At 44.3% G+C, this 21,631-nt stretch overlaps 1 protein-coding gene across 1 annotated transcript in view; it reads right to left on the bottom strand.

Annotated features, from left to right (window-relative positions):
• The window catches only part of LOC123405468 (UBP1-associated protein 2B-like), a 38,246-nt gene extending 16,958 nt beyond the window's left edge, over positions 1–21,288 (bottom strand). The window contains exon 1 of the mRNA XM_045099140.1: positions 20,923–21,288. Coding sequence (XP_044955075.1) covers positions 20,923–21,288 — 366 coding nt within the window. The remainder of the gene's footprint in view (positions 1–20,922) is intronic.
• Positions 21,289–21,631: the final 343 nt, after the last annotated feature.

Raw genomic sequence — 21,631 nt, 5'->3', positions numbered from 1 at the left:
GTCCTTACTCCTCTCCATCTCTGCTTGTTAGAAAGAAGGATTTAACTTGGAGACTTGTTAATGATTTTAGGAAAATCAATGAGCAAACAATCAAAAACAAGTATCCAATTCCAGTAATTCAAGATCTTCTTGATGAACTTCATGGAGCCACCATCTTCACAAAACTGGATTTAAGAAGTGGATATCATCATATCAGAATGTTCGAACATCATATAGAGAAAATAGCCTTTAGCATTCACTTTAGATACTATGAATGTTTGGTCTCACTAATGCCCTTTCCACATTTCAAAAATCAATGAATACTATCTTAAAGAAATATCTGAGAAAAATTGCCATGGGTTTCTTTGGTGACACTTAGTCTTCAGTAAAAATCTGCATGAACACTAGGGACATTTAAAGGAAATATTTTAAACCCTGCTCACTCATTAACTTTATGTAAAACTGAGCAAATGCACATTTGCCCAACCTCATGTAGAGTATATAGAGCATATCAAAGAGGGAAGGTGAAGGCAAAATAAAAGGCACAACAAATTTCTTACTAAACATTAGTTTGTAACTATAATCACTAACGGTGGCCTTTATGAACTTCTCGCGCTTCATGGCCTCGAAGTCCAAATACTGAGTAGGAAGAATAGGGTCACCAGACCGCGGTGACACGCCACACTTCTTAGCTAAACGAGAGGCATAAATTCCGCCATAAAAATTGCCACTATCAGAATTGCATTGCAATCTGCGTGCTACAATTGCTCCAATATTATAGCATTCAATTCCAGTTAATGCAGTATGCGGGAGACTCAAGTCTGGGACACATAAAGTACTACAATCTTGCTTGCCTACTATGCATTTTCCATTAAAGAGTGCTAGATAATGAATTGAAGGAAAATGTATACTATTTATTATGCCTTGAGTTACTCCCCTATCTTCGCCAAAACAAAGACTAGTTAAAAATGCCTCATATTCATATTTGGGTGGCTCGTCTAACGAACCCCGACGTGGAATTTCACATGCATCAGAGAAATCATCTAGATACATGGTGAAGGCATTCTTGTAGAGGTTAAAGGAGACTATAAATTCTCGGGGATAAAATTTAAATCCCTTAGTGAATGTTCCAGTAAGATGGTAATGTTGCGTGCACTTATCTACGATGAAGGGTGTGAGCTCAGCATTATGAATGTATCGCTCAAATTCTTCCTTAATGCCTACACCCAACATGAAGTCAACACTTGGCAAAAGACACGATTTGGCATGGGCTTATCGCACCGGACTTTCACCTGGTTCAACATAAGACCGTCGTATCGGAGTCCGACTCGATGATGCCTCCGAGGACTTCTTCCTCTAAGAACTCCTCCTGAACTAGCTCATTATTCCTACATATAAATTTTTGAATTTTTTTGGGTCAAAATTAAAGTTAACAAAACTTCACAAGAATGGTAGCAGCTACTCATAGGGATGCCTAGAGCCTAAAACAAGCACTCAAACTACTTGAAAATTCAAGAATTCAACACGCAAGCTCATCCACAGCAGCACTTAAAGTAGCTTATTACTTGTAATATAAACCACCTAAGAAAAAACTAATTGGAGGAGTGAGGGTGTTACATACCAAGGAGCAACCCACCAAAACAGTTTCAAGAACGAAGTTTCGAGCAAAGAGATTGAAATCCACGGGTTTGAGAGCAAGAACATGAGAGAGAGGGCTACAAGGATTTTTTTCTCGATGTGAGTGACAACGTGAGCTGAAGGAATAAGTGAGGGGACCGCCAAGGGGCCCATTAGACACCTGCCCGCGCCAGGGTGGCTAGCGCGCCCTAGTGTCTAGTAGACACCTCGGACACCACCTTGCAGTGTTTTTAGCGCGAGATATTCTCAAATATTCAGAAAAATCATGTGAAAAATTTAGGTCATTTGGAGAACTTTTATTTTTGGGCACCTTTTTAATGCATGGAAAAAACAGAAAACGGGATAATCATGACATTTATTGCTTAAAAATAAAAATAATAGGAAAAGTAAAATAGATAGAGAGAGTTGTGCCCACTCAATTCATCGACATCATGCCTCTTGAAAATGATTCGTTAATAAGGTTGATCAAGTCTTATTAACAACCACTTCCAATTAGCATGATCCCGAAGAATTTTCGTAAAACACTAAGTTACCTCAATGGGCATGTGCATATCCCGACAATAAGTATCTCATATTTATTTTTGGATGTAGGTAGAGGTAGTTGAAAACTTTCATTGGTGGTAGTAGGAGATTTTTCAATAACATTAACACCATTTACTTGAAATTGTTTCCTCGGGAAATGCACCGTATGTTCTTTACCATTGACATGAAACGTGGGCTTGCTTTTGTTTCAATCAATAACAGCCCGTGCAATATTTGAGAAAGGTCTACAAGGATAATCGACATGTTTTCGTTCTCGGGTATATCAACTATAATAAAGTATGTCATGATAGTAACATTTGCAACAACAACGGGTACATCCTCACAAATACCTATAGGTATGGAAGTTGATTTGTCAGCCATTTGCAATGAAATTTCAATAGGTGTGAGTTTATTCAAGTCAAGTCTTTCTTATAAAGAGAAAGGCATAACACTAATACCAGCTCCTAAATCACATAGAGTAGTTTTCACATAGTTATTTTTTAAGGAACATGGTATAGTTGGTATTCCTCGATCTCCTAGTTTTTTAGGTACTCCATCCTTAAAGGTATAATTAGCAAGCATGGTAGAGATTTCAGCTTCAGGTATTTTTCTTTTATTAGTGAAGATGTCTTTCATGTACTTAACATAAGGGGCCATCTTTAAAAGATCAGTTAAATAAGTACGCAAAAAGACTGGCCTAAGCATCTCTGCGAAGCATTCAAATTCTTCATCATCTTTTTTCTTAGTTGGTTTGGGTGGATAATGGGTTTTTGAACCCATGGCTCTCTTTCTTTGCCATGCTTTCTAGCAACAGAATCTCTTTTATCATAACGTTTATTCTTAGGTTGTGGGTTATCAAGATCAATAACACGTTCTATCTCAACATGATTATCCAGTTCTTTATAATTGTCACGTTGAGCATCTACATGAGCATCATCATTATGATTTTCATTATCTCTAGGTGAATGCTCACTAACAAATTGAGTTTGACCATCAGAGATAGAGATATCATTAGCATTAGCAGAAAGTTTTTCTACTTCACGTTTAGTAGAAGTACGCAAGGTCCTATCATTTTTATTTTTTCTTTTTCTTTTTCTTCCTAGAAGGACTAGGTGCATCAACATTAATTCTTAGTGAATATTTTGTAGTTCTTTTAGGATGACCTTCTCGATATAGTGGATCTTGAGTCATTGTTCCTCCTTTATTCATTACTCTAACAGCATGATCATTCATATTATTAGTTATTTCATGAAGTAGCTCACTTTGAGATTTAGCAATGTTGGGGTACACAAACATGGGTGTTTATTTCCCCCTGACTTGTGCACGGACGACAAGCCACCAACCCGGTGACCTAAGGTTGGCGGGGAATGCCACCACTCCATCAAGGCGTGGCCAAGGCCAGAGAAGCCACTCTACGAGAGGTCAAGGAGTGTATCAAGAACACCAACACTCCAGCAGACGTGACCCCCAATGGGTGACGACGCTGGCAAGACCTACACAAGTAGTCCAAGGCATGCCAACAACCCAAGCACTTGCCAGGGGCGAAGGCACACGCATATTCGACAAGACCCAGCAAGACGCCTCCCCGGAAAGCGTGGGCCAACCTGACACCGCTCCTGTTGGAATTATGCCCTAGAGGCAATAATAAATATAGTTATTATTATAATTCCTGTATCAAGATAATCGTTTATTATCCATGCTATAATTGTATTGAATGAAGACTTATATACATGTGTGGATACATAGACAAAACACTGTCCCTAGCAAGCCTCTAGTTGGCTAGCCAGTTGATCAAAGATAGTCAGGGTCTTCTGATTATGAAAAAGGTGTTGTTGCTTGATAACTGGATCACGTCATTAGGAGAATCACGTGATGGACTAGACCCAAACTAATAGACGTAGCATATTGATTGTGTCATTTTGTTGCTACTGTTTTCTGTGTGTCAAGTATTTGTTCCTATGACCATGAGATCATATAACTCACTGACACCGGAGGAATGCTTTGTGTGTATCAAACGTTGCAACGTAACTGGGTGACTATAAAGATGCTCTACAGGTATCTCCGAAGGTGTTCGTTGAGTTAGTATGGATCGAGACTGGGATTTGTCACTCTGTGTGACGGAGAGGTATCTCGGGGCCCACTCAGTAATACAACATCACACACAAGCCTTGCAAGCAATGTGACTTAGTGTAAGTTGCAGGATCTTGTATTACGGAACGAGTAAAGAGACTTGCCGGTAAACGAGATTGAAATAGGTATGCGGATACTGACGATCGGATCTCGGGCAAGTAACATACCGAAGGACAAAGGGAATGACATACGGGATTATATGAATCCTTGGCACTGAGGTTCAAACGATAAGATCTTCGTAGAATATGTGGGATCCAATATGGGCATCCAGGTCCCGCTATTGGATATTGACCGAGGAGTCACTCGGGTCATGTCTACATAGTTCTCGAACCCGCAGGGTCTGCACACTTAAGGTTCGACGTTATTTTATGCGTATTTGAGTTATATGGTTGGTTACCGAATGTTGTTCGGAGTCCCGGATGAGATCACGGACGTCACGAGGGTTTCCGGAATGGTCCGGAAACGATGATTGATATATAGGATGACCTCATTTGATTACCGGAAGGTTTTCGGAGTTACCGGGAATGAAGAATGGGTTCCGGGTGTTCACCGGGGGGGGGGGGGGGAACCCACCCCGGGGAAGCCCATAGGCCTTGGGGGTGGCGCACCAGCCCTTAGTGGGCTGGTGGGACAGCCCAAGAAGGCCCTATGCGCCATAGGAAGAAAATCAAAGAGAAAAAAAAGAGGAGGTGGGAAAAAGGGGAAGGACTCCTCCTTCCAAACCTAGTTGGATTCGGTTTGGAAGGGGAGGACTCCCCCCCTTGGCTCGGCCGACCCCCTTGGGGGTCCTTGGACCCCAAGGCAAGGCTCCCCCTCTTGCCCCCTTTATATACGGAGGTTTTAGGGCTGATTTGAGACAACTTTGCCACGGCAGCCCGACCACATATCTCCACGGTTTTACCTCTAGATCGCGTTTCTGCGGAGCTCGGGCGGAGCCCTGCTGAGATTAGATCACCACCAACCTCCGGAGCGCCGTCACGCTGCCGGAGAACTCATCTACCTCTCCGTCTCTCTTGCTGGATCAAGAAGGCTGAGATCATCGTCGAGCTGTACGTGTGCTGAACGCGGAGGTGCCGTCCGTTCGGCACTAGATCGTGGGACTGATCGCGGGATGGTTCGCGGGGCGGATCGAGGGACGTGAGGACATTCCACTACATCAACCGCATTTACTAACGCTTCTGCTGTGCGATCTACAAGGGTACGTAGATCGAATATCCCCTCTCGTAGATGGACATCACCATGATAGGTCTTCGTGCGCGTAGGAAATTTTTTGTTTCCCATGCGACGTTCCCCAACAGTGGCATCATGAGGTAGGTTCATGCGTAGATGTCTTCTCGAGTAGAACACAAAAGTTTTTGTGGGCGGTGATGTGCGTTTTGCTTCCCTCCTTAGTCTTTTCTTGATTCTGCGGTATTGTTGGATTGAAGCGGCTTGGACCGACATTACTCGTACGCTTACGAGAGACTGGTTTCATCGCTACGAGTAACCCCGTTGCTGAAAGATGACTGGCAAGTGTCAGTTTCTCCAACTTTAGTTGAATCGGATTTGAGCGAGGAGGTCCTTGTATAAGGTTAAATATCAATTCATATATATCCGTTGTGGTGTTTGCGTAAGTAAGATGCGATCCTACTAGATACCCATGGTCACCACATAAAACATGCAACAACAAAATTAGAGGACGTCTAACTTGTTTTTGCAGGGGTATGCTTGTGATGTGATATGGCCAACGATGTGATGTGATATATTGGATGTATGAGATGATCATGTTGTAATAGATAATATCGACTTGCACGTCGATGGTACGGCAACCGGCAGGAGCCATCGGGTTGTCTTTAAACTAACGTTTGTGCTTGCAGATGCGTTTACTATTTTGCTAGGATGTAGCTTTAGTAGTAATAGCATAAGTAGCACGAAAACCCCGATGGCAACACGTTGATGGATGATCATGGTGTGGCGCCGGTGACAAGAAGATCGTGCCGGTGCTTTGGTGATGGAGATCAAGAAGCACGTGATGATGGCCATATCATGTCACTTATGAATTGCATGTGATGTTAATCCTTTTATGCACCTTATTTTGCTTAGAACGACGGTAGCATTATGAGGTGATCTCTCACTAAAATTTCAAGACGAAATTGTGTTCTCCCCGACTGTGCACCGTTACTAAAGTTTGTTGTTTCGAGACACCACGTGATGATCGGGTGTGATAGACTCAACGTTCACATACAACGGGTGCAAAACAGTTGCACACGCGGAACACTCGGGTTAAGCTTGACGAGCCTAGCATGTGCAGACATGGCCTCGGAACACATGAGACCGAAAGGTCGATCATGAATCATATAGATGATATGATTAGCATAGGGATGCTTACCGCTGAAACTATACTCAACTCACGTGATGATCGGACTTGAGCTAGTGTAAGTGGATCATGAACCACTCAAATGACAAGAGAGATGTACTTTTTGAGTGGGAGTTTAGCGAGTAATTTGATTAAGTTAAACTCTAATTATCTTGAACATAGTCTAAGTCCACTTTGAATATATTTGTGTTGTAGATCATGGCTCACGCGACAGTCACCCTGAATTTTAATACGTTCCTAGAGAAAGCTAAGTTGAAAGATGATGGAAGCAACTTTGTAGACTGGGCTCGTAATCTTAAGCTAATCTTACAAGCTGGGAAGAAGGATTATGTCCTTAATGCTGCGCTAGGAGATGAACCACCCGCTACGGCTGACCAGGATGTTAAGAACGCTTGGTTAACACGTAAGGAGGACTACTCAGTAGTTCAATGTGCAGTCTTGTATGGCTTAGAACCGGGACTTCAACGTCGCTTTGAGCGTCATGGAGCATTTGAGATGTTCCAGGAGTTGAAATTCATCTTTCAGAAGAACGTCCGGATCGAGAGGTATGAGACCTCCGATAAATTCTATGCTTGCAAGAAAGAGGAGAACTCGTCTGTCAGTGAACATGTGCTCAAAATGTCTGGGTACTCACACCGTCTAGCTGAGCTGGGGATTGAACTCCCGCAAGAGGCTATCGCTGACATAATCCTTCAATCACTGCCGCCAAGCTATAAAGGCTTTGTGTTGAACTACAACATGCAAGGGATGAACAAGTCACCCGGCGAGTTGTTTGCGATGCTGAAAGTCGTAGAGTCTGAACTCCGTAAAGAGCATCAAGTGTTGATGGTGAATAAGACCACTAGTTTCAAGAGAAATGGCAAAGGCAAGAAGGGTAATTCAAACAAGAGCGGCAAGCCTGTTGCCAATCCGACGAAGAAACCCAAAGCTAGACCTAAGCCTGAAACAGAGTGTTACTATTGCAAGGGTATGGGTCACTGGAAGCGCAACTGCCCCAAGTATCTGGCTGATAAGAAGGCGGCCAAAGAAAGATCCGGTATATTTGATATACATGTTATCGATGTGTACTTAACCGGCTCTCATAGTAGTGCCTGGGTATTCGATACCGGTTCTGTTGCTCATATTTGCAACTCGAAACAGGAACTGCGGAATAGACGAAGGCTGGCGAAAGATGAAGTGACGATGCGCGTAGGAAATGGTTCCAAGGTTGATGCAATCGCCGTCGGCACAGTTTCACTTCAGTTACCATCAGGATTAGTTATGAACTTGAATCATTGTTATTTAGTGCCTGCGTTGAGCATGAACATTATATCTGGATCTTGTTTATTGCGAGACGGTTACTCTTTTAAGTCAGAGAATAATGGTTGTTCTATTTCTATGAGGAACATCTTTTATGGTCATGCACCCAATGTGAGAGGATTGTTCATATTGAATCTTGATAGTGATACACACATACATAACATTGAGACCAAAAGAGTTAGAGTTAACAATGATAGCGCCATATTTTTGTGGCACTGCCGCTTAGGTCATATTGGTGTAAAGTGCATGAAGAAACTCCATGCCGATGGACTTTTGGAGTCACTTGACTTTGATTCACTTGACATGTGCGAACCAAGCCTCATGGGCAAGATGACTAAAACTCCGTTCTCCGGAACAATGGAGCGTGCAAGTGACTTGTTGGAAATCATACATACCGATGTGTGCGGTCCGATGAGCGTAGAGGCACGCGGCGGATATCGTTATTTTCTCACCTTCACTGACGATTTGAGTAGATATGGTTATATCTACTTAATGAAGCACAAGTCTGAAACATTTGAAAAGTTCAAGCAATTTCAGAGTGAGGTTGAAAATCATCGTAACAAGAAGATCAAGTTCCTACGGTCTGATCGTGGGGGTGAATATCTGAGTTTCGAGTTTGGTGCTCACTTAAGACAATGTGGAATTGTTTCGCAGTTGACACCGCCTGGAACACCACAGCGTAATGGTGTGTCCGAACGTCGTAATCGTACTTTATTAGAGATGGTGCGATCTATGATGTCTCTTACCGATTTGCCGTTATCGTTTTGGGGTTATGCATTAGACACAGCTGCATTCACTTTAAATAGGGCACCGTCAAAATCCGTTGAGACGACACCATACGAACAGTGGTATGGCAAAAGGCCAAAGTTGTCGTTTCTTAAAGTTTGGGGATGTGATGCTTATGTCAAAAAGCTTCAGCCTGAAAAGCTGGAACCCAAAGCGGAAAAGTGCATCTTCATAGGTTACCCAAAAGAGACAGTTGGGTACACCTTCTATCTCAAATCCGAGGGCAAAGTGTTTGTTGCTAAAAACGGAGCTTTTCTCGAGAAGGATTTTCTCTCGAGAGAATTGAGTGGGAGGAAGATAGAACTTGATGAGGTTGTCGAACCTCTCATCCCTCTAGATGGTGGCGCAGGGCAAGGGGAAACCTTTGTCATTGCGACGCCGGTTGAGGAGGAAGTTAATGATGATGATCATGAAACTCCGGTTCAAGTTCCTATCGAACCACGCAGGTCGACGAGACCACGTGCTGCTCCAGAGTGGTACGGTAATCCCGTCATGTCAATCATGTTGTTAGACAACAATGAACCTGCAAATTATGAAGAAGCAATGGTGGGCCCAGATTCCAACAAATGGGTAGAGGCCATGAAGTCCGAGATAGGATCCATGTATGAGAACAAAGTATGGACTTTGGAAGTACTACCTGAGGGACGCAAGGCTATTCAGAACAAATGGATCTTTAAGAAGAAGACGGACGCTGACGGCAATGTGACCGTTTATAAAGCTCGACTTGTGGCAAAGGGTTTTTCACAAGTTCAAGGAGTTGACTACGATGAGACATTCTCACCCGTGGCGATGCTTAAATCCATCAGAATCATGTTAGCAATAGCTACATTTTTCGATTATGAAATCTGGCAGATGGATGTCAAAACGGCGTTCCTTAACGGTTTCCTTAAGGAAGAGTTGTATATGATGCAACCCGAAGGTTTTGTCGATCCTAAGAATGCTAACAAGGTGTGCAAGCTCCAGCGATCCATTTATGGGCTGGTGCAAGCATCTCGGAGTTGGAACAAACGCTTTGATGAGGTGATCAAAGCATTTGGGTTTATACAAGTGGTTGGAGAATCTTGTATTTACAAGAAAGTGAGTGGGAGCTCTGTGGCGTTTCTAATATTATATGTGGATGACATATTGCTGATTGGAAACAACGTAGAGTTTTTGGAGAGCATAAAGGATTACTTGAATAAAAGTTTCTCTATGAAGGACCTAGGAGAAGCTGCTTACATTCTAGGCATTAAGATCTACAGGGATAGATCGAAACGCCTGATAGGACTTTCACAAAGCACATACCTTGATAAAGTTTTGAAGAGGTTCAAAATGGAATAGTCCAAGAAAGGGTTCTTGCCAGTTTTACAAGGTACGAGATTGAGTAAGACTCAGTGCCCAGCAACTGATGAGGATAGAGAGCATATGAGCACCGTCCCCTATGCTTCAGCCATAGGTTCTATCATGTATGCAATGCTGTGCACTAGACCGGACGTTAGCTTGGCCATAAGTATGGCAGGCAGGTTCCAGAGTAATCCAGGAGTGGATCACTGGACGGCGGTCAAGAATATCCTGAAGTACCTGAAAAGGACTAAGGAGATGTTTCTCGTGTATGGAGGTGACGAAGAGCTCGCCGTAAAGGGATACATCGATGCAAGCTTTGACACAGATCCGGACGACTCTAAGTCGCAGACCGGATACGTATTTATTCTTAATGGGGGTGCGGTAAGTTGGTGCAGTTCCAAGCAAAGCGTCGTAGCAGATTCTACATGTGAAGCGGAGTACATGGCTGCCTCGGAGGCGGCTAAGGAGGGTGTCTGGATGAAGCAGTTCATGACGGATCTTGGAGTAGTGCCAAGCGCACTGAATCCAATAACCTTGTTCTGTGACAACACGGGTGCCATTGCCCTAGCAAAGGAACCACGGTTTCACAAGAAGTCCACACACATCAAACGACGCTTCAACCTCATCCGCGACTACGTCGAAGGGGAGGACGTAAATATATGCAAAGTGCACACGGATCTGAATGTAGCAGACCCGCTGACTAAACCTCTTCCCCGGGCAAAGCATGATCAACACCAGAACTGTATGGGTGTTAGATTTATTACAATGTAATTCGCATGATGATGTGAGGGCTAGATTATTGACTCTAGTGCAAGTGGGAGACTGTTGGTATTATGCCCTAGAGGCAATAATAAATATAGTTATTATTATAATTCCGGTATCAAGATAATCGTTTATTATCCATGCTATAATTGTATTGAATGAAGACTTATATACATGTGTGGATACATAGACAAAACGCTGTCCCTAGAAAGCCTCTAGTTGGCTAGCCAGTTGATCAAAGATAGTCAGCGTCTTCTAATTATGAACAAGGTGTTGTTGCTTGATAACTGGATCACATCATTAGGAGAATCACGTGATGGACTAGACCCAAACTAATAGACGTAGCATATTGATCGTGTCATTTTGTTGCTACTGTTTTCTGCGTGTCAAGTATTTGTTCCTATGACCATGAGATCATATAACTCACTGACACCGGAGGAATGCTTTGTGTGTATCAAACGTTGCAACGTAACTGGGTGACTATAAAGATGCTCTACAGGTATCTCCGAAGGTGTTCGTTGAGTTAGTATGGATCGAGACTGGGATTTGTCACTCCATGTGACGGAGAGGTATCTCGGGGCCCACTCGGTAATACAACATCACACACAAGCCTCGCAAGCAATGTGACTTAGTGTAAGTTGCGGGATCTTGCATTACGGAACGAGTAAAGAGACTTGCCGGTAAACGAGATTGAAATAGGTATGCGGATACTGACGATCGAATCTCGGGCAAGTAACATACCGAAGGACAAAGGGAATGACATACGGGATTATATGAATCCTTGGCACTGAGGTTCAAACGATAAGATCTTCGTAGGATATGTGGGATCCAATATGGGCATCCAGGTCCCGCTATTGGATATTGACCGAGGAGTCACTCGGGTCATGTCTACATAGTTCTCGAACCCGCAGGGTCTGCACACTTAAGGTTCGACGTTGTTTTATGCGTATTTGAGTTATATGGTTGGTTACCGAATGTTGTTTGGAGTCCCGGATGAGATCACGGACGTCACGAGGGTTTCCGAAATGGTCCGGAAACGATGATTGATATATAGGATGACCTCATTTGATTACCGAAAGGTTTTCGGAGTTACCGGGAATGAAGAATGGGTTCCGGGTGTTCACCCGGGGGGGGGGGGGACCCACCCCGGGGAAGCCCATAGGCCTTGGGGGTGGCGCACCAGCCCTTAGTGGGCTGGTGGGACAGCCCAAGAAGGCCCTATGCGCCATAGGAAGAAAATCAAAGAGAAAAAAAAGAGGAGGTGGGAAAAAGGGGAAGGACTCCTCCTTCCAAACCTAGTTGGATTCGGTTTGGAAGGGGAGGACTCCCCCCCTTGGCTCGGCCGACCCCCTTGGGGGTCCTTGGACCCCAAGGCAAGGCTCCCCCTCTTCCCCCCTATATATACGGAGGTTTTAGGGCTGATTTGAGACAACTTTGCCACGGCAGCCCGACCACATATCTCCACGGTTTTACCTCTAGATCGCGTTTCTGCGGAGCCCTGCTGAGATTAGATCACCACCAACCTCCGGAGCGCCGTCACGCTGCCGGAGAACTCATCTACCTCTCCGTCTCTCTTGCTGGATCAGGAAGGTCGAGATCATCGTCGAGCTGTACGTGTGCTGAACGCGGAGGTGCCGTCCGTTCGGCACTAGATCGTGGGACTGATCGCGGGACGGTTCGCGGGGTGGATCGAGGGACGTGAGGACGTTCCACTAGATCAACCACGTTCACTAACGCTTCTGCTGTGCGATCTACAAGGGTACGTAGATCGAATATCCCCTCTCGTAGATGGACATCACCATGATAGGTCTTCGCGCGCATAGGAATTTTTTTGTTTCCCATGCGACGTTCCCTAACAGCTCCACCTTACCGCTACAATAGTCACTTATTGATGAGGTGTCGAGCTCCCAAATGGCTAGATGGCTCTCGCTGAGTACGTGGCAGCGCGTCGAAAGATAGATTACGACTAGTTGACATCCGTCGAGAGGCGTGTAAAGACACCAAGCCACGACCAGCTAATAGGTGGTAGGAGCTTGCCAGGAACGCACCCCCACTCGCCGCCTAAGGCTGCATTTATGTTGCTTTGTCTTAAGTGTCAGAGTTAGGTATGATAGCACTGTTAGCTATCTGATCATGACTGTTTGCCACTGTGGACGCCCCTTGAGCTACAAAAGAAGGCCCAAGGCAACCTAGCAAAGGATTCGTACACTTGGGGATTTGACACTTGGTACATTCGGACCCCAAGGGACTAGAACCAAGTGTATTGGTACGTATGTGATAGCTCTTCACGACAAACCTTGCCAGGGTAGAACTCCGTGCAAACTTCATCTTCGTGAATCAATCCACCAAAGCAGGAGTAGGGTTTTACTCTTCACAGCAGCACGAACCAGGGTAAAATGCCTGAGTCTCATCATCGTGCTACCTCGTAGTTTCTACTCTTTGTGCCACACGACCTCCCGGTCGAACCACAAAGGGGACAAAGGTCCCATAGGTGATCGAGTGCACACCTGCACCGACAAGAAACTTGTTTTAGTTGGGTTTGAAACATACAAGCATGTTTTCCTACACCTCTTACATCATTGGTAATTCTAATTAACAAGTCACTTAAGCAAGCAATCGTATGAGAGTTTGGTTTCAATTGTTTCATGACATAGGAGTTGAATTGTTCTTGCTTTATAATATAATTATCAAACTCATATAAGCATTGACCAGTATGTTTATTGTAAGGGATGTCATCTTCAACAAACTTAAGAAGAGAATTTATCTACACCACCTGTGGTGGTGTTTTGAGACCATGGATTTCTTTGGTAGGTGGTAAATTCATAACATCTTTAGCTTTAATGCCTTTTTCCTTCATACATTTATTTGCTTCTTGCATAGTTTTAAGACTAGGGAATAAGATGACCCTCTTCTTTGCAGTGGTTTTAGGTGGTGGTTCAGGAAGTGTCCATTCATCATAATTCTTTAGTATATTAGGCAATAATTCCTGAGCTTGTTCGCCAATTCGTTCCCTAAAAACACAACCAACACAACTATCTAGGTGGTCCCTAGAAGCATTGGTTAGTCCATTATAAAATATATCAAGTATTTCATTTTTCTTAAGAGGATGATCAGGAAAAGCATTAAGTAATTAGAGAAGCCTCCCCCAAGCCTCCCCAAGCTTGTGGGAGACTCTCTTCTTTGATTTGCACAAAGTTAAATATTTCCTGTAGTGCGGCTTGTTTCTTATGAGCAGGAAAATATTTTTCAGAGAAGTAGTACATCATATCTTGGAGACTACGCACATAATCAGGAGCAAGAGTATTATACCAAATCTTAGCATCACCCTTTAATGAGAACGGAAATAATTAGAGGATATAGTAATAGCGAATTTTCTCATCATTAGTAAATAGGGTGGCTATATCATTTAGCTTAGTGAGATGTGCCACAAGAGTTTCATTTCCATAGCCATGAAAAGGATCAGATTCAACCAAAGTAATTATCTCTGGGTCGACAGGGAACTCATAATCCTTACCGGTAACAAAGATAGGTGAAGTAGCAAACTTAGGATCATATTTCATTCTACCATTCAAGGATTTTTTGCATAGTAGTTTCTTAAGATCTTATCTATACTTACAAGAAAGAAAGTCTCTATCAATTTCTTCATCCATAACATAACCTTGAGGTATTTTAGGCATTTCAGTTCTAGGATAGTCATGGCTAAAAGGTATTTCAATATTTTCAGTTGCAAAGACTTCATCAGTTTCAATAGTATCGCCAGTTTCAGCATGCTCAATTTCTTTAGCTCTATCAAGTTGTTCATTAAGAAATTCACCTACTGGCATAATATCATCAAGCAAGGTACTAGCATCGTCATAAGCATCATTCATAGTAGAGGTAGCATCATCAATTACTTGTGACATATTAGGATTAATAGCATGTGGTGGTGGTGTTGCAAGTCTATTCAAAACAAGAGGCAATTTCCTATGCATGGTGGTAGCTACACACTCTCTCGCATAAGTGCCTTTTTATATATATGCGGTGTTGGGTTTCAATGGTATTGGCACTAGTGCATGCTTGTTGTAGATAAGTGACCTTTTCTCACTTATGTTTGTCTTTTTTTTACCTTTTTGACACAAATGTCTTTTTGTTGTGTAGAAACAACGTTTCTGAGTTCTCTCAGTCTTTTTATTGCCTTTTTGGCATAATTGCATGTTTGATTGCTTGAGTGGTCCAAAGTCATGATATTTTCATTATAGGATTATTTTTCATAGTCCAAAACAATTTACCAAAATTATTATAGATAAAAATTTGGGTCGTGTGTAGCTACCACCATGGGTAGCAAATTATTTCCGATTCAAAACAGAGGGTGAATCAAGTGGAGAGCTAGATGGCAGTTTCTTACCTCCCCTCGTCTTGGAGGGAATAATCTTGGTTCTTGGATCTTCTGGATTGTTCATAGTGATTAATAAATAGATATCCCAAGTGACTCAGCAAATATAGCTATGCTCCCCGGCAACGGCACCAGAAAACGTTCTTGATAACCCAAATTTATAGATATCCCAAGTGACTCAGCAAGTATATGGGGTCGCGATAGTTTTTTAGGGTAGAGTACTCAACCCAAATTTATAGATTCAACACAAGGGGAGCCAACGAACATTTACAGGTATTAGCAGCTGAGTTTTCAACTCAACGACACTTGGAGATTTAGTATCTGTAGCATAGTGATCAGTAGCACGGTAATATGATAGTTTTGATAGTAGTGGTAACAGTAGTAGTAACGGTAATAGTGATAGTATTTTTGTAGCAGTTGTAATAGCAGTAGCAACAATAGTAACTTAACAAGCACAATATGTGGAAAACTCATAGGCACTGGATCAGTGACATTGCTGGATAATATTCATCATATAACAGTCACAACATAGGTCGACACAGAACTAGCCCCCGTTCATCAATATAATGTAGGCATGTATTCTGTAAATAGTCATACATGCTTAGAAAAGAACTTGCATGACATATTTTGTCCTAGACTCTCGTGGCAGCAGGGTCCATAAGGAAACTAAGGGATATTAAGGCCTCCTTTTAATTGAGAACCAGAAAAAACATTAACACATGGTGAATACATAAACTCCTCATACTATAGTAATCACCGGATAGGATCCCAATTATTATCACTTTGGGGTATGTGGATCCTAACACATAGTAGGTGCATATAACTTGCAAGATCGGATCAGAAACATAGATATAATGGTGAAAACATAAATAGTTCAGATCTGAAATCATGGCACTCGGGCCCTAGTGGCAAGCATTAAGCATAGCATAGTCATAGCAACATTTATCTCCAAACATAGTGGATACTAGGGATCAAGCCCTAACAAAACTAACTCGATTACATGATGAATCTCATCCAGCTCTTCACCGATCATCAGGTCTACGAAGGGATTACTCACTCTCGGTGGAGAGCATCATGGAATTGCCGATGGAGGAGGCTTAATGATGACGGAGACCGACGATTCCCCTATCCACAGCCCCAAACAGACTCCAGATTAGGCCTCCCGATGAAGAACAAGTGGTGGCGGTGGCTCCGTATCGTGAAACACGATGAAACTTCCTCTGATTTTTTCTCTAAAAATAGTATTTTATAACGCTTGAATTAGGGTCAGCGGAGCCACGTGGGCCCCACTAGACACGAGGTTGTGCTAGGGGGCCTGGCGTGCCCTGATGTCTAGTGCGCGCTTGTGGCCTCCCTTCGGTGGGTATTGGTTATAGTATTTTTCATTTATTTCAGAAAAAATCTACAAAAAGTTTCGTTCCATTCCGAGAATTTTTATTTCTGCACAAAAACAACACCATGGTAGTTATGCTGACAACACCGTCAGTCCGGATTTTTCATTCAAACCATGCAAATTAGAGTCCAAAACAAGAGCAAATGCATTAGGAAAAGTAGATATGATGGAGACGTATCAGGGTGGCCGGGGTCTACCATGTTAAATAGGTTACTCTCAAGATGAGTGTTTATTCACTTATGATTGCACGGGACTATGGCGATAATAGGGATGTCATGTCCCAAAAAGGTAAAAAAATATTTTACGTTGTCAAATAAGAAATTCCTTGGGAAGTGTTAGTATGGACGGTACCGATGGATATGGCTAGCCATGGAATGTGAAAGAATGTAGAAAAGGGAATAATCTTTATTTTCAGTTTGGGAACCGCCTATAATTTTTTTAGCATGGAGATATTGGAAACTCTTAGTCGTTCTCGTTGACAGGAAAAGCATGCAACTTAAAAAATCTCTAAGTTTTTCACTCTGAGCTCTGACAGCTCTACAAATCCATGCTTCCCTCTGCGAAGGACCTATCTATTTACTTTATATAATATTTATTTTTTGAATTTGACTCTCCATCTTCTCTTATAAATCACCAACTAAGGAACACCATTATCATACTTGAGCATCGGATGTAGTTAATATTTATGTGTGTTGCATGAATGGATCAATGATAGAGCATGATGGGCAAGGGATAACGTTATTTAGCGTTGATATTTTGAAAGACTTGGTTGCTTGTTGATATGCTTGAGTATTGGAATTTTCATGTCAAATTATAAACTATTGCTTTGTATCATCTACAAGTCCATATGACCATAGTGGAAAGAAAAAGAATATGATGAACATGTGAGGCAGCATTGCACATCAAAAATTCTGTTTTTATCATTTACCTACTCGAGGACGAGCAGGAATTAAGCTTGGGGATGCTGATACGTCTCCAACGTATCTATCATTTTTTGTTGTTCCATGCGGTTATATTATCATTCTTGGATGTTCTATGATCATTTTATAGCAACTTTATATCATTTTTGGGACTAACCTATTCACATAGTGCCTAGTGCTAGTTGTTATTTTTGGTTGTTTTTTTACTTTGCAGAAAGTTCATATCAGATGAGGTCCAATTGCCATGAAACTTTATGGAGATTTTTTTGTACCATAAGGAAACTTGGGAACCAAAATGAGCAGCAGACGAGGCCTAGGGGGCTACTAGACATCAGGGCGCGCCAGAGGCCCCTAGCGTGGCATGGTGCCTAGTGGGGGCCCTCGGACACCTCCTCCACATCCTATGAGTTCTATAAATATCCCAATATTTAGAAAATCCTAGAGGAGTCGGCAAAAAAACGTTTCAGCCGTCGCAAGTTCCAGAGCGATGAAATCCAATCTAGAGCCTGTCCCGAAGAGGAACACATACATGGAGGGTTCACCATCCTCATTAGTTCTCCTCCGATGATGCGTGAGTAGTTCATATCAGACCTATAGGTCCGTATGAAGTAGCTAGATGACTTTCTCTCGCATTTTTTTCTCAGTACAATGGTCTCTTGGAGATCCATATGATGTAACTCTTTCCTTTGTGGTATGTTTGTTGGGATCCGATGAATTGTTAGTTTATGATCAGATCTATGAAAACATATTCATGCTTGATTATTATAGCCTTGTATTTCTTCTCCGATATTTGGTTTTTGCCTGGCCAACTTGATCTTATATCTTGCAATGGGAATAGGTGCTTTGTGATGGGTTCGATCTTGCGGTGCTCAATCTCAGTGACATAAAGAGACATGACACGCATGTATCGTTGCTACCAAGGATAAAACGATGGGGTCTATTCCTACATGAATAGATCTTGTCTACATGTCATCGTTCTTAAGGCATTACTCCATTTCTCCACGAACTCAATACATTAGATGCATGTTGGATAGCGGTCGATGTGTGGAGTAATAGAAGTAGATGCAGGCAGAAGTCGGTCTACTTGTCTTGGACGTGATGCCTATATACATGATCATTATCTTGAATATCATCATATTTAATTGCTCTTCTATCGATTACCCAACGGCAATTTGTCTACCCACCATTTGCTATTTCTTGTGAGAAGCCACTAGTGAAACCTACGGCCCCGGGGTCTACATCACATCTTCTATTTGCAATCTCTACTTTGCTATTTGTGTTACTACTTTATTTGCTCTTTTTTTTCAGATCTATATTATAAAAAATCCTAAAAATACCTTGTTGCGTACTATTTGCTATCATTCTTACTTGCATTTATCAATCTATCCTTACTTTACCCACGAGGGATTGAAAACCCCTCCACGCGTTGGGTTGCGAGGATTTGCTATTTGTGTGCACGTGCTGCTTACATAGTCTTGTGGATCTTCCTACTAGATTGATACCTTGGTTTATTAACTCAGGGAAATACTTGCCATTGTTGTGCTACATCACCCTTTAAGCTTGGAGGGAAACCAACGCATAAGCGAGACGAAGCACTCGCCGACACAGCCTGCACCGCTCTAGGCCACGACGGGCAGGCGCCCTCCCGCTCTGTTCTACCTACACCGTCACACGCCGACCAAGCCAAGCACGAGGATCCGCCTCCTCCTCCTCCTCCGGTGCATGTGGTTGGGCCACCCCACGGGTCGATGGCATCGATGGCCGATGGTGAGAGCTACAGATTATCCATTGCGTGCCCTAGGACACGTGCATGGGCCACGAGAGGGTGCCCAAGACGCGTGCGTGGGTTAGCACCATCCTCATCTCCAAGTCGCACGGTGGCAGGCGCATGTGCGTCGACTTCGTCTCTCTCAATACGGCTCGCCCCACGAGGCCCATCTCTCCTCCATCTCCACTCATTCACATGTCTTTCGGCATGGACAATGCCGTAGCCATCTCCTCCAGGCTGGCACGCATGAGCATGGAGTCTCAAATATCGTATTTGGTGTACAATCGGCGACCCCCCTCGTGCGGCCCAATGAATGATGGCGGAGGGTGTTCTGGTACAAAAACAGATGGAACAACCTCCATTATTCTAAGATCTATTTGTGCTCCACACATACGAGGGAGCCGGGACTATACACGCCGAGGGATCTCTCTACCCACACTGCCTTCGGCACATAAGAGCCCCTTCCGACTTTCGTGGAAGCCCCATGCTCCGCGCCGGCGGAACTCTCTTACCCACTTTCTGGAAGCCCCATGCTCCGTGTTGGTGGAAATATTCTACCCACTCTCGTGTGGAATCCCCATGATCCGTGCTGGTGGAACTCTCCTACCTACTCTCATGTGGAAGCCCCATGCTCCGTGCTAGTGGAAATCTCCTACCAACTATCGTGTGGAAGCCCCATGCTTAGCGCTGGCGGAAACCCCAAGCTCAGACATGGCGGACTTTTTGATATGAGGGTGCTTTTCAGTGAATACAAACCTCACGCCGACCCATTTTGAATACGATAGCATGTACCTTTTGCTATGTAATGAACTAGTTTGATGCATCAGTAAAACTTGTTTTTGTCAAACTCCTTGTGTGCCGGCAGCTGGTATGCCTTGAGGGCGGTGCAGGCTCATGGTCTCCCCCGCATCCGTCACGCGAGCGGGGGCTAGGAATGGTGTCTGTGCTTGGGTCAGTCCTTGTAGCACTGCAAAGCCCAAGCGACTGAGCTCTGGCTCACGGGCCTGCTCCCGTGTATGCCACCTCACCAGATCCTTGGTGCTCTTACCTCCTCACGTGACACCCATGGGCAACCGAGCGAGCACACCCCCACGGTGTCCCGTGGAAGTTTCTTTTCCTTGGTGCACGACTTTTGGGGGGGGGGGGCTCAAGAGCTCCCCCTGGGAGGCCTCACGAGTGGCATCCTACGGGAGGAAGGATTCGCGAGGAGCCACACACCCTAAAGAAGCTAAGTGTAAGCATGCCCCTAGATTTTCCCTCCTCTCACTCTTTCCTGAGGCGTCCAAGTTTCCTTGGCGCGAGCCGCCTGAACGTCAAGGGGGGACCCTGGGCATCGCCCCTCGGTATCTCCTACCGGACCTACGAGCCCTACACCCTCTGGCCTTGCTGAGCCCTTGCTTTAGGCATATGAACGACGGTGTAGCCGACCTGAGGGGCTGGGTCCCAACAATGTGGGGCACAAGGGAAATGTAAAAAAGAAAATGAAGCCTTAGAGGAAGAACACAAGCGCACCACGATTAAAACACTTCAGGCATCAAGTATTTAAAACAGAAGCTCCCTACGATTGTCTTTACACCCCCATGGGGAAAAGTGGTTCACTATGCAATGGGAAAGAAAAAACGTGATAATAGCTCAGGAGGAGGCATAGTCATCGTTGTCATCATCGTCACTCACAAGGTTCCCTCCAGGGCTGCCTCCCTCCTCGGAGGGCTCGACCTGTGCGAACCGCTCGGTGAGAGAATCCATGTGATCGTGCCCTTCGTCCCTGAGCAGGCCCTGGAGCTCTGCACACATTGGCTCCACCACAAGGGAGAAGTGGAAGGCAGGGTTGTGGCGGCGAAGGTTGGAGAAGATGCGCGTCACCGTGCAGTCCAGGTGATCTCGGGCGCCCCCGTCGATGGCCTCGTCCACCTTGGAGACACCCGACTCCAGCGCCTCCACCACTTTCATGAAGAAGTCGAGGTAGCCGGCATCGGAGTGCGTGAGGGGCAGCACCGGGGCGTCCTCAACATAGCGGTCGAGTGCGCCAGTAGCGTTCATGGCCCTCTGCACGACATTGGCGACCTCACCAACCTGCACCTCGAGTGACGCGAGCTCCGCCTCAACATCCCCTTTGCACTGAAGGGTGGCCTGGAGGTATGCTGCGGTGTCCTGGAGTTGGGCCTTGAGCTCGTCGGCCGTCTTCTAGATCTCGCCGTGCTTGAGCTAGAAGCGGATCTCCTGTAGCGCCAGCTTGCCGCGATACTCCTCTAAAGCGGCCTTCCACTCCCTGGCAACCCTTGCATCAGCCTCAGTGTTGGTCGCAACACGTGCGACCTTGAGGGAAGCCCTGTGTCGGCAATGCTAGGTCGACACCTATGGGAATCAACGTGAAACCCTTGTG

The sequence above is a fragment of the Hordeum vulgare genome, chromosome 6H, assembly GCF_904849725.1.
Source record: "Hordeum vulgare subsp. vulgare chromosome 6H, MorexV3_pseudomolecules_assembly, whole genome shotgun sequence".
Taxonomy (NCBI): Eukaryota; Viridiplantae; Streptophyta; class Magnoliopsida; order Poales; family Poaceae; genus Hordeum; species Hordeum vulgare.
Note: the sequence above shows the minus strand (reverse complement) of the source record. Positions and strands in the feature narration are given on the sequence as shown.